At 36.2% G+C, this 14,855-nt stretch overlaps 1 protein-coding gene across 2 annotated transcripts in view; it reads right to left on the bottom strand.

The window, feature by feature from the left end:
- The window catches only part of LOC5567409 (protein Skeletor, isoforms B/C), a 192,223-nt gene extending 177,757 nt beyond the window's left edge, over positions 1-14,466 (bottom strand). Inside the window, exon 1 of one of the 2 annotated variants that reach the window (XM_021854934.1) lies at positions 13,173-14,466. In XM_021854934.1, coding sequence (XP_021710626.1) covers positions 13,173-13,338 — 166 coding nt within the window. In that variant the 5' untranslated portion in view covers positions 13,339-14,466. The remainder of the gene's footprint in view (positions 1-13,172) is intronic. The other variant, XM_021854927.1, reaches the window with a different exon arrangement.
- Positions 14,467-14,855: the final 389 nt, after the last annotated feature.

The following is a 14,855-nucleotide window of genomic DNA, read 5'->3' as shown; positions in this document are numbered from 1 at the left end:
GTTAGAATAACTCATTTAGACTGTCACACGCCGGAAAAACGATCGGAGATAATAATTGGTTACCTGGTTTTTGATACAATACATTCGTGAGAATTAGTTGTAAAAAATGAAAACAGTGAGCTGTGAAAAACAGTAAGCAAAATAGTGGATTTTTTGAGTGAAGACATTTTATGTGTCCAGTCATACTCAAGTGGTCAGTTTGATAATTCAACTTATAATCTTATTACAATCTTATAACAATAATGATAATGACAATGAAGGTTGATGAATTCCTTAGTTGAAGGGAAAAACATTGCAAACAAGTTAAATTCTTTGAACTTTTGATCCATCTTAAAACCGTTAGTAATTTCAACGTTTTCGCGATCCTGTTCCGAATATGGAAAGATCTGCAAAACATTAAAAAAAAGTTTTGATGAATAAAGAATTTTGTTTTATGAAAATATTTGTTTAACTAGATTTTGACTAATTTTTTTTTTTTTGTAAATTATCAAAAAATAATGAATGGAGCCTCAAAAGCCAATTCTGGCGCTGAAAGAGGAAATTAAGATACCATCAACTACAGTGAAACTTCCCTGACTCGATGTTCCATGACTCGATATCGACTCATGGAACCATACTGAAAGCATAATTTCATGGTTACTATGATGATCCCCTCAAACAGTTTTCCAAAGCATTTGTTCCCACGACTCGATATTTCCATGAGTCGATGGTCCCTTCAGATATCGACTCATGAAGGTTTGACTGTAACTATAAAAAAGCTCACAAACTTGCTAAGTTACGGTGGAGTAAGTGGATACGGTGAATACAGAAAAATGAATAGTTAACTTCATCTTCATAAAATCAATTAACTCATTACGCGTGGTAAAGATGGATAAATTATGAGTTAAATTATAAAAAATATCCACGTGCTTGACTGCGATTCGAACCCAGGACACTGGTATGCTAGACGAGTGCTTTACCAACTAACTACCGAGCCAGCGGCCAAGTTAAACATTCTTCGGACCCTTAGTGGTAGTTTATCCGAGGCTTCCCGCTGTACTTTGACTAAGGTTCTAGGGCATTGATTGTCAAGCACGCTATATGGTTTGGAACTCTGGAGCATAGGGGACTCGCCAGTCCTCAAAATCCTAACCCACCTCAGTGGAATGAGGCCTACAGAATTTGTTCAGGCGCGTTTAAATCCTCGCCGGTAGTTTCACTGCTGGTGAAGTGCGGTAAATTGTCATTGCTCCACGTGGTGACTGAGGACCTGGCGACCAAGGCCTTATGGACCCTCTGGACCTCGAGAGCTTTGTTTCAAAGGGCCTCTTCCTGTGTTTTTTATTATTATTTTTTTATTTATAGTAGGGTACAAAAAAGCATCAAAAGCCTGGCTTGTTTTGTGCTGGCACGGTGTGGGACTCACGTTAGGCGTGCTTAACAACTAAAAAACTTTCCCTACTGCTCCTGTGTCTCGATATCCCCTGGAACTACATCACGCAACTTCATCGGAAGTGGGCTGTGCTCATGCCCTTCGTCAGTCTCAGCCTGCAGCTTTTCTGCTAGTTGCCTAATTGGCGGTTGAAGATCTCGCTGGGGCTTTGGACAGCTTTCTGTGTGACGACGCATACCCTTGGGCTGCAGCCGGCTGGCCTCGCGTCAAAGCCCTGATAAACTTCTACTGGACGCTCATGTGCATTTCGTTGCTCTACGACGACTTGTTCTCCGCTGCTGATGTTCGAGCTCTCCTGGCTTACCAATTGGATGTCGAGTTTTGTCCAGCAATTCCGGTTTACTGACACCCCGACGACCCAAAACTGGTTTGTGACGATTGGTGCTACTCGGCCTAGTCCCCGACGGTGGAGCAAGCCTACTCCGGCTACGCGCTTTTACATGCTTTGATACTGACTGGTGGAGTGCCGAAGTCCGACGATTCAAGCCGGTGATATGCTACGTACTACTCAGAATAGTCCCCGGCGGTGGATCTATCCTACTTCAACGAAGATTTCCCCGGTGGTGGAAGATCTTCCGAACCGATGCTATTCGGGCAGATGCCGAGGTCGGTCCTGTGATTCCGCCCGACAATCATTTGCCGGTGCAATATTTATATACCGTAAAAATCGCTCCACGTCACTCCCCGCGGAGATATCTTCTGTTAAGGTTGGTTTGCTAGTGACAAGAAAAGGAATTGCCTATTTCGATACGTGGGAAATTTCTTCCAAGAAATGGTCCAGAAAATTACATTTTTCTGATCGCAGTATGCAGTTGAGAAGATGCAGTTGAGAAGTATGCAGAGAAGAAGAAATCCGATTAAAATCGAATAAATTGAAGTTTTACCACTTATTCACATTTTTTTCTATTCGACGTTTTGTCCCTTCGACGTTTTGGCATTCGACATTTTGGTATTCGACATTTTGTCCCTTCGACGTTCTGTCCTTTTGACGTTTTGGCATTCGACATTTTGTCTTTCGACGTTTTGCCACCCAACCGATATCTCAACACCACTGCCTCAGCGAACATTTTCAAAAGCGTGACATTACATCGTATTGTACAGCAACTTTTCTATTACAAAGCGTTATGGAAATATTGACATTTGGAGAATCAGATGTTCATGGCAATCTTTGATACAGTAAAGTAAAGGTAATTTTTTTATAGTAAAGTAAAGGTAAATTAAAATTCAATGGTGCTGTCTGACTTTGAAGTCTTTTAAGGAAAAATAGCCCGTCATTCGTTTTGGCAGCAATGATGACTTTTATGCATGCACTTTCAAAGTAAGAAAAAACATACTTGATAGTCTATATTGAATTCAAAAAGTATCATGTAGTAAACATACATAAAGTATGCCTATACTTTTTCAGCTGTGTCAGTGCAAAACCAACTGATTTTCTTCGATTCGAAATCGTGAGGTGAATTAGCAACAATCATCAACGGTGCGTACAAATTTCAATGACGGCCTACTTCGCCTTAAGTTGAATCAATAATATAAATGCACATCGTATGAAGTACTTGGAAAACTTGAGATTTGGAAAATTATGAGATCATCTCACTTTGTATCGAAATCGAACAATTTGATTTGCTGGTTGGTGATTCTTGGCTAATTGGAGGAATTATTTGAATTAGCCTTTCTTGTGAAATTATTTATCTCTTGGTTGAACATCGATAGCAGGTTATGCAGGAATCTGATAGAGGATGCAGATTTTAATTTTGCTTGGGCTCCGATAGAAAAGGCTGAGTTCGTTCCTAATTAGACTTCAATTAGGAAGATGAAGTACTAGATGATCATACGCTCTGATGGCAGACCTTCAATATCCAATCTACCAACCAACCCACCAATATTTCCCTGTTAGAATCATGTAGTCACAGGAATTAAAAAAAAATATTCTGACGTTTGATACATATATTAAAAAAGGTCATTGTCATATATATAGAAGCAAGTATTCACAATGATACATAATGAAGCATAGGTCCTGAGCTGTCATAAAAACAATAATAGAGACAATTGTAATATATGGCCTCATGATGTTATATGTCTGGCATTACTCATCATATAGTAATAAGTAGAAGTAGAAATATAACTTATCATTAAGGGTCCAAATGTTATCGGCATTATAATTGATAACAATTACTACAGTAAAAACAGTTTAATAGAAAAGATATTAAGAGCGATCGCAAATGATTAAACAGCCTCAACCAATGCGCTTTTGTGTCAACGAATCAAATGTAACAAGCAATTAATAATATGAAGTCCGATTTTTATGAAACCGTATTTAATCGTTGGTTGACCAATATTTTTGTGTTCAAGGACAATTAATAAATCAAAATAAAACAAATTACAGAACATATATTATCTCTCTGCTTTGTGCACGAATGATTTCAGAAACATGTCTCTCACGTAATGTAAAAAAATCACAGCAAATCAAATTAAGGAAGCATAGCATAGCGAAAGTAAAAGAAAAGTATTTTCAATTATAATATCTTTTAAGTTGAAAATGAGCAATATTTTTTATCATCAATTTAAAAAAGGAAAAACCGATGATTATCAATAAAGCCATTGATAATAATAATAAAAACTCTGACAGAATGATCTTGAATTCACTTCAGTTTTATAGAAAAAAAAATGTATTAAATGTGAATCAATTCGTGAGATTGGTTGAACTTGAATAGAATATAATTCCTTTATGAAATTCAAACAGAATCAAATAGCAGGTATATAGGATTGATTATGTTTCAGACATTATCTAAACCAAACTTCATTGTAGGACAAACCCAGTTACGCTCTGTAAAACAGCGTTTCGTAGCATACTGTTATTATTTGTCAAGTTGACATACATGGAATGAAACAAAACAAATTATTATGTATAATAGAAAATAACCATATGTAGAAAAAAACAAGGAACGGAAAATTTCGAAATATACGAAATAAGACTAGAGTAGGGGAGTAATGTTGAGAATGATAGAGCATGCCGAAGTATTACAATAATTTGAACATAGAGGGCCTTGCTTGTTCATTAACGTCAAGACAATTGTGTTTATTCTGCGCGGCGTGTGAGTCGAGACGACTCGCTCTCACCGCGAGTGACGTGAGACGACTAATGTTAATCAAATGGGAGCGAGTCGACAATTGTCACCTCATTCGACTCGTGTCACCTCACACGCCGCGCAGAATAAGCACAAATGTAAAATTAAATCAGTCTTTCAACGAAAGCTAAAGAGGGAAGACTTGAAATGGAAATCAAAATGGTTCACCAGGAGAAGCTCCGGTCACAGCAGTCAGAACTTAAATCTAACGTAATAATAACATATTTCGAAACCAAGAATTTGTTGAGCTTGAAAAAAAATACCTTATTACAATACTGGCTGAAAATATGAATTTATAGCAGCGAGAAAGAAATATTTTTAACTTTGCTCAATTGATAATTAATTTTTCGTTATGTGACCAGTACAATTTTAGTTCATTATTAATTTATTTTTGTGATTCAATAGTAGAAGCATTAACCTAAGAATGCTAATGTCGCTACTGTTCGTGTGACCAACATCTAGTTTGCTGCAATGTGACAGCGTGGGTATCGGGCTTCAAAGTGTCAAAGGCCAAAACAAATCATCCTCTTTTGAGTGGAATCGATTAATTTATCCGTATAGGCCTGAGTGAAAGAAAAAATACTAAAACCCTCACCGCTCAGCGAATACAAAACGGATTTAAATAATATTTTGTCAGTATACTGGCCCACATATCTAGTTTCTAAAAGTGGCCAGAGGATTTCGGAAATGTTCATGCGGCCGGAGTTATTCCGGTGGGTCACTGGGTCAGGTCGGGTGAAAAGGGTGCCGTGGTTTTGTGCCCCTGTAGGTAGGCAAATTTCAATTCAAGGATAATTTTCGGAATCGTCTCTAAAGTGACCACTATATCGAGCAGTTTTAAGTAAAACGCATCAGCGTAAAACTTTTGAGAAACAATTGAATTTGATAACCATATGTCCTGCAATTGTTTAATTCTTCAAATGATCATTTTGAGATCCCCGGGCGCCTCAAATTTACGATTAAATGGACAATTTGTAACTAACCATCTGTTTCAAGATTATGGGAACGCATTTCAGTGAACTACTATGTTTGATCGCTACTTCAAGAGAATTGAAACGGTTTAGTATCCAACAAATCTATAGCCGGTTCTTCCGGGCATTGATACCGAGTACCCACATCAGGTACCATCTAAAATGTGAAAAACTTTTAAGTTGAGATGTTAATTATCAGATCTTAATGGTTTATGCAAATTAAAATGATTGCCATTACAAAAAAAATAAAGCTAACTTGGCATGTCCCAAAAATTCGCCATTTTTTACCCGACTTGACCCTGAGACCCACTAGAATTACTCCGGCCACAGGAATATTCCCGAGCTCCTCTGGCCATTTTTAGAAACTAGATATGTGAGCCAGCATACTGACAAAATATTATTTGAATCCGTTTAGTATTCGCTGAGCGGAGAGGGTTTTGGTATTTTTGCTTTCACTCAGGCCTATACGGGTTAATAAAAAATAACAATTAAAGGTAATAATTAGTTAAATCAGTTTTGTGACAACAGCGCTACTAGCGTTCTACTACTAATATTTCTATTGATTCAATACAAGCTTGTGTTGGAAATATGAATTGTATAAACATGTTCGTACTGCACTGTAAGCTAAGAGCCATTGTTTATGTATGGTTCAAAACAAATCTTACGAAAAAAACTACAATTTTGATGGTTTTGTAGATTTTTTTCAGATGCCATTGCAGGCGCATTAATCTTTGAAGAGTTAAATTAAAAGTTACACCACGTATCTTAAGCAATGAATACATGACACCCATTACGAAATATAAAACCTTGCTGTATTTGCAGTATTCACTATGCTGAACATGTAGTCGAAATCGCCCAAGAATAGTTGTAATACAACTGATTTCTGCAAATTCAATAGCTTGCAAATAACTGCATTTCAACATATACAACTTTTTGTTTAATGGCCCACCAACTACCCCCGTACCAAAGAGCTCTACAGAGCCCCCTAGTAGCGGACACCATTTTATAGATATTAATAACGATAAAAACAAGACAGAGTAACATTGAAATAGGAGTAGTAAAGTTAGTTGAAGTTCCAGTGGATAAAAATCCTTTGAAGGAACTCCGGAGATTTATAGGAATACAGATATGATTATGGTAATTAGATCACACTAAATAAATTCATGATTTTTTTCTTTTAAATGAAATTTCAATCTGCTTTTGAAGATGTTTCTGTTATTTACTGATTTCAAATAATTGGGCACTACATTGTATTTTTGTGAACCAATGAAAGTAATCCTTTTTTGTCCAAGAGTGATTTATGCCTGAGTTCGCAATAAGTGATGTGCTTGCCGAGTGTTTTGCAGTTGATTATTTAACATGATTGGTAGATTATAATGCGTATTATCATTATATACTGCATCATAGACAAATAGGCAAATTTGAAGCTCACATAAACCACGAATAGGAAGAATGCAATGATTTCTATTTGTATAAAGATTGACTGTGGAATACAAAGGAGTGAAATTAAATATATGTTTTAGATAACAATTTTGCAAAGTTTGCAGTCTTTTGAGTTTAGATTTGCAAGCGTATCCCCACACTATATTCAAATACTGGAATAAGGGATGAATGTAAGCATAATAATACTTTAACAAAGCAGCCTGAGATACAAATGATTTAAGGGGGCAGGATCCGTCATTGATTTCGGAATTTTCAAAAGCAGTTTTTTCGCTCAAAATCAAGAAAATTTACAGGAACATGTGTTCACTGTATTCTATTCTACAACCGAAACGCAGTGAACACATTTTCATTGAATAATTTTTAGATTTGAATAGAAAAACTGCTTTTGAAGTTTTGATGATGACGATGATTGCGATGACGGAGCGTTGATCGTTAACTCTTCTGATAAAACCACAGAGAACTGCAACTTTCTTCTCAATGCACTTGATGTGTTTATCCCATGAGAAAATTGGATCCAAAACAATTCCCAAACATATAAATTCTGAGACCAGCTCAATAACTTGGGAAAGTGTACCAGTTATGGCCATAGTGGTTCCCTATTTGGCCATATGGGAAATTTTGTCAACTTTCACATTTAAAATCTTTTTGAATGTTTTAACATCAAGATATATCTTAAATCTAACTTCTACAACACACAAAAATTTTCAAAATTAGAAGGAATTAAAGTAATCACGTATGGCGAAATAGGGAACCACTATGTCCATAACTGGTACACCTACCCTATGTCTTTTAATTTTGGATGATTTTTTGGTACGGGTTTCTTCCTTGGTGAGTGGAATAACATATATTTGGTTTTGGCAAAATTGAGCAAGAGAAGGTTCAAACAAAAATAATCATTAAGTAGGGTAAATCGCCAATTGTTGAACGGTCAAAATGCTCGCTAATTGTTAAACACGCTATAAGAAATACTCGGGTTGTTCAACAATAGGCGACGTTTTTAGCCGTTCAACATTAGGCGACTTGCCCTATACAAAGATCATGTTCAACGTGCGTAAAACAAAGCAGAGTCGTCGGCAAAAAGTCTTGGTATACCTTTTAGATCAAGCTTCCCAATGTCGTTGATGTATACAAGAAACACAAGTGGGCCGATGTTGCTCCCTTGTGGCACTCCTGTATTTATTCCTAAAGTTTAGCTAGTTTTGCCCTCAACTGCTACAAATTGCTTCCTATTGGTTAAATAACTACCAATGAGACGATTGGGAAAACCTCGAGCACCACAGTATTCCAATTTTTGCAATAAAATTTTATGGTTCAGAGTATCGAAGGCCTTTTTCAAGTCAATGAAAAGGCCTCCAACTATTTTCTTCGCCTCTATTTGTCTTATAGTCGACTAACTCTACCTTTGCAGAAGTGGTACTAAAACCTTGCCGAAATCCGTACTGATGTGGATATAGAACATTATGCAGCTTGAAGAATTGTATTATCCTGTTCACGATAAGCTTTTCGAAAATTTTGGTAAATACTGAAAGTGTGGAAATTGGACGATAGTTGCAGGCTAAGTTAGGATCATCGGACTTAAATAACGGAGTTACCTTGGCTATTTTTAGGCAATCTGGATATTCTCCTGATGAAATAATTTCGTTGAACATGTTGGATAAAATTGTTGAAAATTTGGCATAGTTCGTCTTAAGAATTGATGGCGGAATATTGTCTGCTCCAAAACATTTGTTAGAATCTAGATCATTGATAAGGGAAATCACTTCGTTGGAATTAGTGGGACGCAGGAAAATGCAAATAAAAACGAAAAAAAGTTATTTCTTTCAAATGTTTATTTTTAACGATAGTTATTAATTTTTTTTCCAATCGTCATCTGGATCATTATTTTACCTGGTTTTTACTCTAAAAATAAAAAATCCTAACTGATGTCAAAAAAATGATGAATCTTTTTTTCCCCCCTTCAAATTTTTCGGATTTTTGAAGGGGGGGGGGTGACATAAAAGAAAATTAATATTTGTATCAGCCTTATTGAGAATTTCACAAGATTCCTCTACAGAGCTTGATGGAACATTTTGTGCATTATTGATACAAATTTTCTGTTTTTCTTTTGTTCTCCCAAAAATTTAATTGACATTGCTCCACAATTTCAAATGACATGTTGTGTTCAATAGCTTTTCAAAGTATTGTTTTTTACAGGCAATTTTTACCTATATGATTCAACATTGCTTTAAGATTAGCGTCGTTCGGGTTGCGTTTCATCTTTTTTAGGAATCTATTTTCGATCCTTATCAACACCGAGAGTTCAAGGGAAATCCAGGGACAATGGTTTTTAATTTTAATTTTCGGCGACACAGTTTTTGTGGAACGATGTAAAATGTCGTTGTAAGCATTTTGTATTCTACTCAGTGTAGCCGATACATTATCAATAGCATCAATTGTATTTAAGAATGTTTCAAATTCAAACTCTACTTGCCGATGGTTTACTATGGTTTTTGTAACTGTTGTTGATTTTCTATCCACAGATGTTTTTATAGATGAAAGAATTTGCGTGTGATACCTTTTATCTAAAAATATCGTATCATTTCGAATGCGTTTTACGTCTTCTAACCGACGAAGTACGTGATCCAGCAGATTGTTACTAGATGGTCTTGTTGTGAAGGTTGTTGAACAAACCAAGCCGTACGATTCTATTAAACTTTTATATTTCACGACAATATTATTATGCATGAGGTTAATCGGAATGAAGAAATCACCTCGCATGAAACATACATGATTTTGATTAGTATTATTGAATCACTTTTCGATTTTGTCCAAAAAACATTTTACATCATATGAGAGGTCGATAGGCTCCATGTATTTCATATTGATGTTCATGAACTTTCAAACTTGCTGTAATATGAATGTATTTTCCAAGTTATATAACTAGCAATTAGCCTAATTCCAACTTATGTTAGTGGTTCAAATATGCATGTCGCTTGTAAGTAATTCTTCTTCTTCTTGGCATTAACGTCCTCACTGGGACAGAGCCTGCTTCTCAGCTTAGTGTTCTTATGAGCACTTCCACAGATATTAACTGAGAGCTTTCTTTGCCAATGTTGCCATTTTCGCATTCGTCTATCGTGTGGCAGGTACGATTATACTCTATGCCCATGGAAGTCAAGGAAATTTCCATTACGAAAAGATCCTGGACCGACCGGGAATCGACATCTTTGAGATGTTATATAAGCCGCCATTTTTTTGCGCTTTTTCAGCTATACAAGTGTTTGATATTAAGCCAATAATACTAGAAAAATACAACCAACTATGTATGAAACGTGAATTTTAAAGTATTACGTAACTAGCAGTGTTACTTGGGATGTTACATTCATTGCATAGTCAAGTGATTCATGACTAATTCATTTTATATTCAAGTGATGCAGGTTTGATTTTTTTCATACTTACCTGATTCAGGTATGAATTACCTTCAACCTTAAATTTAGCTCATTCAGTTTTGTTTTACCTTATTTTCCAATTATTCAGGTATGATTCACCTCCTGTTCAAGCAGTTTAGGACAGATTCACTTCATTTTCTAGTGATTCATGTCTGATTCACTTTATATTAACCCGTATACGCCTGAGTGAAAGAAAAATTACTAAAACACTCTTTGAGTTTTGAGAAAAAACGCATCAGCGTAAACCTTGTGATAATCGATTAAATAGAATAATTATGTCAACTGCATTTGATTGATTCTACAAGTGACCATTTTCGGGTCCCCGGGATGCCTCAAATTTATAATGAAGTACACAATTGTTAAGATACAACATCTGTGTCAAGCTTATGGGAACGCATTTTAGTAAACTATTATGTTCGATCTATACTCTCAGAGTTTTGAAACGGTTTGGTACCTAACAAATCTATAGCCAGTTCTTCAGGGCATTAAGTATGAGTGGCCGCATCTAGTACACTCTAAACGGTGCAAAACTATTCATTATAATGTTGAATATCAGACCTTAATGATTTATGCAAATAAAAATGATTGCCATTGGAAATAAATAAAGTTAGCTAGCCATGTCCCAAAAAATCGCTTTTTTCTACCCGACTTGACCCAGTAACCCACCGCAGTAACTTCGGTTACAGGAGTATTCCCGAGTTCCTTTGGTCACTTCTAGAAACTAGATATGGGGGTCAGTATACTGGCAAAAAAAAATATTTGAATCCGTTAAGCATTCACTGAGTGGTAAGGGTTTTAGTATTTTTGATTTCACTCAGCCCTATAGGGGTTAAGTGTTTAAGGTACGACTGAAATTTTCTAGAGATTCAGGGCTGATTAACTTTATATTTGAGGAACAACATTTTCGATAACTCGAACTTTCTATCTCACTTGGATCATGAGATAGATGCTCAGTAGTGCCACCCAAAGAATTAAATTGTTTACCTTGCGGATGTATTTGACTCCCTCAACACATTTGCCGAAGACTCGAACATTATATCTCATGGGGATCACAAAGTACAACATGCTTTAAATGTTAAATTTTACATGCTCACTAGCGCCATCTAGCCCAAAATTTAGAATTAAATTGACTACCTTTCGAATGTTCTTGGTAATGTTTCGTCCAAGGTTGATCAGGCCCTACGTTGTATTTTGATTTGGTTCCGTAGGGGCAGACGAAATAACGAATCTCTTCAGTAAGAAGGTTGTACCAATTTTAAAACCAGACAAAAATCCTGCAGAAGCTTCTAGCTATCGTTCAATAAGTTTGTTTTGCTCCATCAGTAAACTTTTTGAAAAAGTAATTTTGAACAGAATAATGGTCTTCTTCTTCTTCTTCTTTCTGGCGTTATACGTCCCCACTGGGACAGAGTCGCTTCTCAGCTTAGTGTTCTTATGAGCACTTCCACAGTTATTAACTGAGAGCTTACTATGCCAATGACCTTTTTTGCATGCGTATATCGTGTGGCAGGTACGAAGATACTCTATGCCCTGGGAAGTCGAGAAAATTTCCAATCCGAAAAGATCCTCGACCGGTGGGATTCGAACGCACGACCCTCAGCTTGGTCTTGCTGAATAGCTGCGCGTTTACCGCTACGGCTATCTGGGCCCCCGTCTACATCAATGAAAATTCAATTTTTGCCAATGAACAGTTCGAATTCCGACATGGACATTCGACTACTCATCAAGTTTTACGTGTAACAAATTTGATTCGTTCCAACAAATCTGAAGGCTATTCTAATGATCTTGCTCTTCTAGATATAGAAATAGCATTCGTCACTGTTTGGCATCAAGGTTCGATTGTATAACTAAAAAACATTAATTTTCCTACACACATTGTTGCAAAGTTACCAGTCGAATCGTACACTTCAGGTTAATTAGGCAGCGTCCTAAAACAAAAATTGTTGCAATCTTCTATTACCATTAATGCGTTATATATTTATGTTAAATTAGGTTAAGTTAATTAAAATCTAATCAATTAATTATTTTGTTCTTTTATGAGCTGGTGAAATCTACTCATCTGTAAAAATTCTGAATTGATACGGCAAATATGTTGTTACAAAATGTTAATAAATGCTTAATTTAGTTTTACAAAATTAGGATTATAGTGTTAACTACCACAGAACATCTAGATATAAGAATTGAATGTAGTGTTCAAAATGATACTAACAAAAAAACAGACATCATTTATCCAAAGGTACACCAAAAGTTTGCAACCTTTAATATAGGTATCAGGACTTAAATGTTTGTTAAAAAGTTTGATTTTACTGAACAGTTAATATGATATAATAGGAATGTATCTCTCTTATTCCAAATTTTTAGCATATTAACATAGATTTCTCAAAGCTAAATTTGTGAAAGTTTCGGAGATTTTTTTATTGTTGTTGCAAATTGATTCTTACTAGCAACGTGATGTCACAAAATCATGTTGCAAATCTTATGGAAATGTTTGTTCGATGTTAAGTCATAAAGGGAATAGCAAGTGCGAATATTTTTTTCTCATGGTACAACAATTCTCAAACTTTAATTTGTCAACATGCTTCTCAAACTTTAATAATATTTGACGGGCGGAAAAAAGATACAGGACTTTGGATTACCCAAATTTAGTTCGTCACGGTTCTTAGTTTTCATTTTTCAAGGTATTTATGTATGGCGGTTTTTTCAATCTTATTTCGTAGAATTCAGTGATTCTGTATCAATTCGACGCATTAAAAAACGCAATAATTGTACTCACCATTAGCGATTAGTAGAAGCGCCACCGCAAGCCCCGCTAGGACTAAATCCCTGGCTGCTTTGCAGGCGAAGGTACCAATAATCCGACCGTTCTGTGGCTTGGGGCGCCATTGGCAAAACTTTTCGCTGGGTCTCCCCAGCTGCTGCTCCTCCTCGTTGTGAAGCATGATGGCGATAGCTGGTGAAGGTTGGGTTATAGTTGAGGATTCCTCCCCAGGATCCGAATAACGAACAGTGCGAGAGTGGTGAGTAACTCAGTGTGTGGCTTCTGAGAAAAATATCCTTGAGTTTCCAAAATGGCGGTCACATCCAATGGGGTTTGTGTCACACTTTTACGCTCAGTAATTATTTTTCTTTGATGTTGCAATATTTTCTTGGGCTGCTTATTAGAACTAGCTAACTTTTATTCACACATTTAAAATACTACTTTTATACACTTTTTTCAATTATTGTCATAGACATATCACAGATTTTGAATCTTCAATTTAATTGTGTTGTAGTTGATTATTGTCTTACTTTCACTTTTATCACTTTCATTGCGTTTAAATAAAATAAAAACAAACTAAATTAAAAATAAAACCATTAGTTTCACTACACTGTCACATAATCGGTATCTTCGTTATCTGACTTGTATTGATCATTTATCGTTGTTTAAATAACGGCTATTTTCCACTTGCAGAAATCAAATCATATTTTAGCAGCTCATCCATTTATTCTACAGAATTGATATTGCGCCGCGCCCAGTTTCACACTTAGTATTTTAACTATTGATTCGATTTTAATTACGGATATTATTAGATAGGTAATTATGGAATTTGCAGATTACCCATGTTTCACTATTACTAAATTGTTCAACGACTGCACCTAGTCGTTCAAAAAAAAAACTACTCAACGAAGCATCGAACAAATTGACTGAGTTTGCAACACTTTCACTCTTGGTTGCACAATAGTGCAAGGGTGCATACAAATGTTGTACACCAAGTACCACTGTCGCGAAGCGATTTACCAAGATCGCAACTGCTCCATAAGCTAATGTGCGTTGAATTCCAAGCAACAAATCGCCAAATTTATCCAACCAAATCACGGCGCCCCCGCCAAAAAATGGACGACTCTACACAAAACCGTTTACCGCAGGCCGTTCCGAAAAAAGGGGATTCCTATTATTGAAAACTACTTTTGGAGCCCCCTTAAAACCCACATTACACCACACAACTACCAGATCGTCTACGAGCCAGGTAGGACTTTTGGGGACCGTGTGGAAATGTGTTTTCGCCAGGGATTCTCGTCTCGTACTGAGACTCGTTCGTGGTTTGCAATTATGCGTAGCTGCTGCTCGCTGGTTGTCTGTCCCCCATCATTATCAGAAAAGAAGTGGAGTTTTGCACGCGAGAGCGAGCAACGAACGGATAAGCGGAGCGAACTCCGAGAGAAAGTGAGCGAAAACGGCAGCCGTTTTAGCATATCAATAAAAATTGAAAATACTCAATTAAATGAGAACTGCTTCATAATAAAAGTAGTTATTCTCTTTTACAATTAGCGACTTATGCCATAAATAAATGAAACTGCTCCATAAATAACTTCAGTGGTTTCAGTGAAACAACACATTTTCTATCTTGAAGTGGAAAAATGTACCACTAAATATTTACAAAGTACACCATAATAATAAAAGTATGACCCATTAAGA

This window comes from Aedes aegypti, chromosome 1 (assembly GCF_002204515.2).
Source record: "Aedes aegypti strain LVP_AGWG chromosome 1, AaegL5.0 Primary Assembly, whole genome shotgun sequence".
Classification (NCBI taxonomy): domain Eukaryota; kingdom Metazoa; phylum Arthropoda; class Insecta; order Diptera; family Culicidae; genus Aedes; species Aedes aegypti.
The sequence above is the reverse complement of the archived record's forward strand: the minus strand, read 5'-3'. Positions and strand labels throughout refer to the sequence as shown.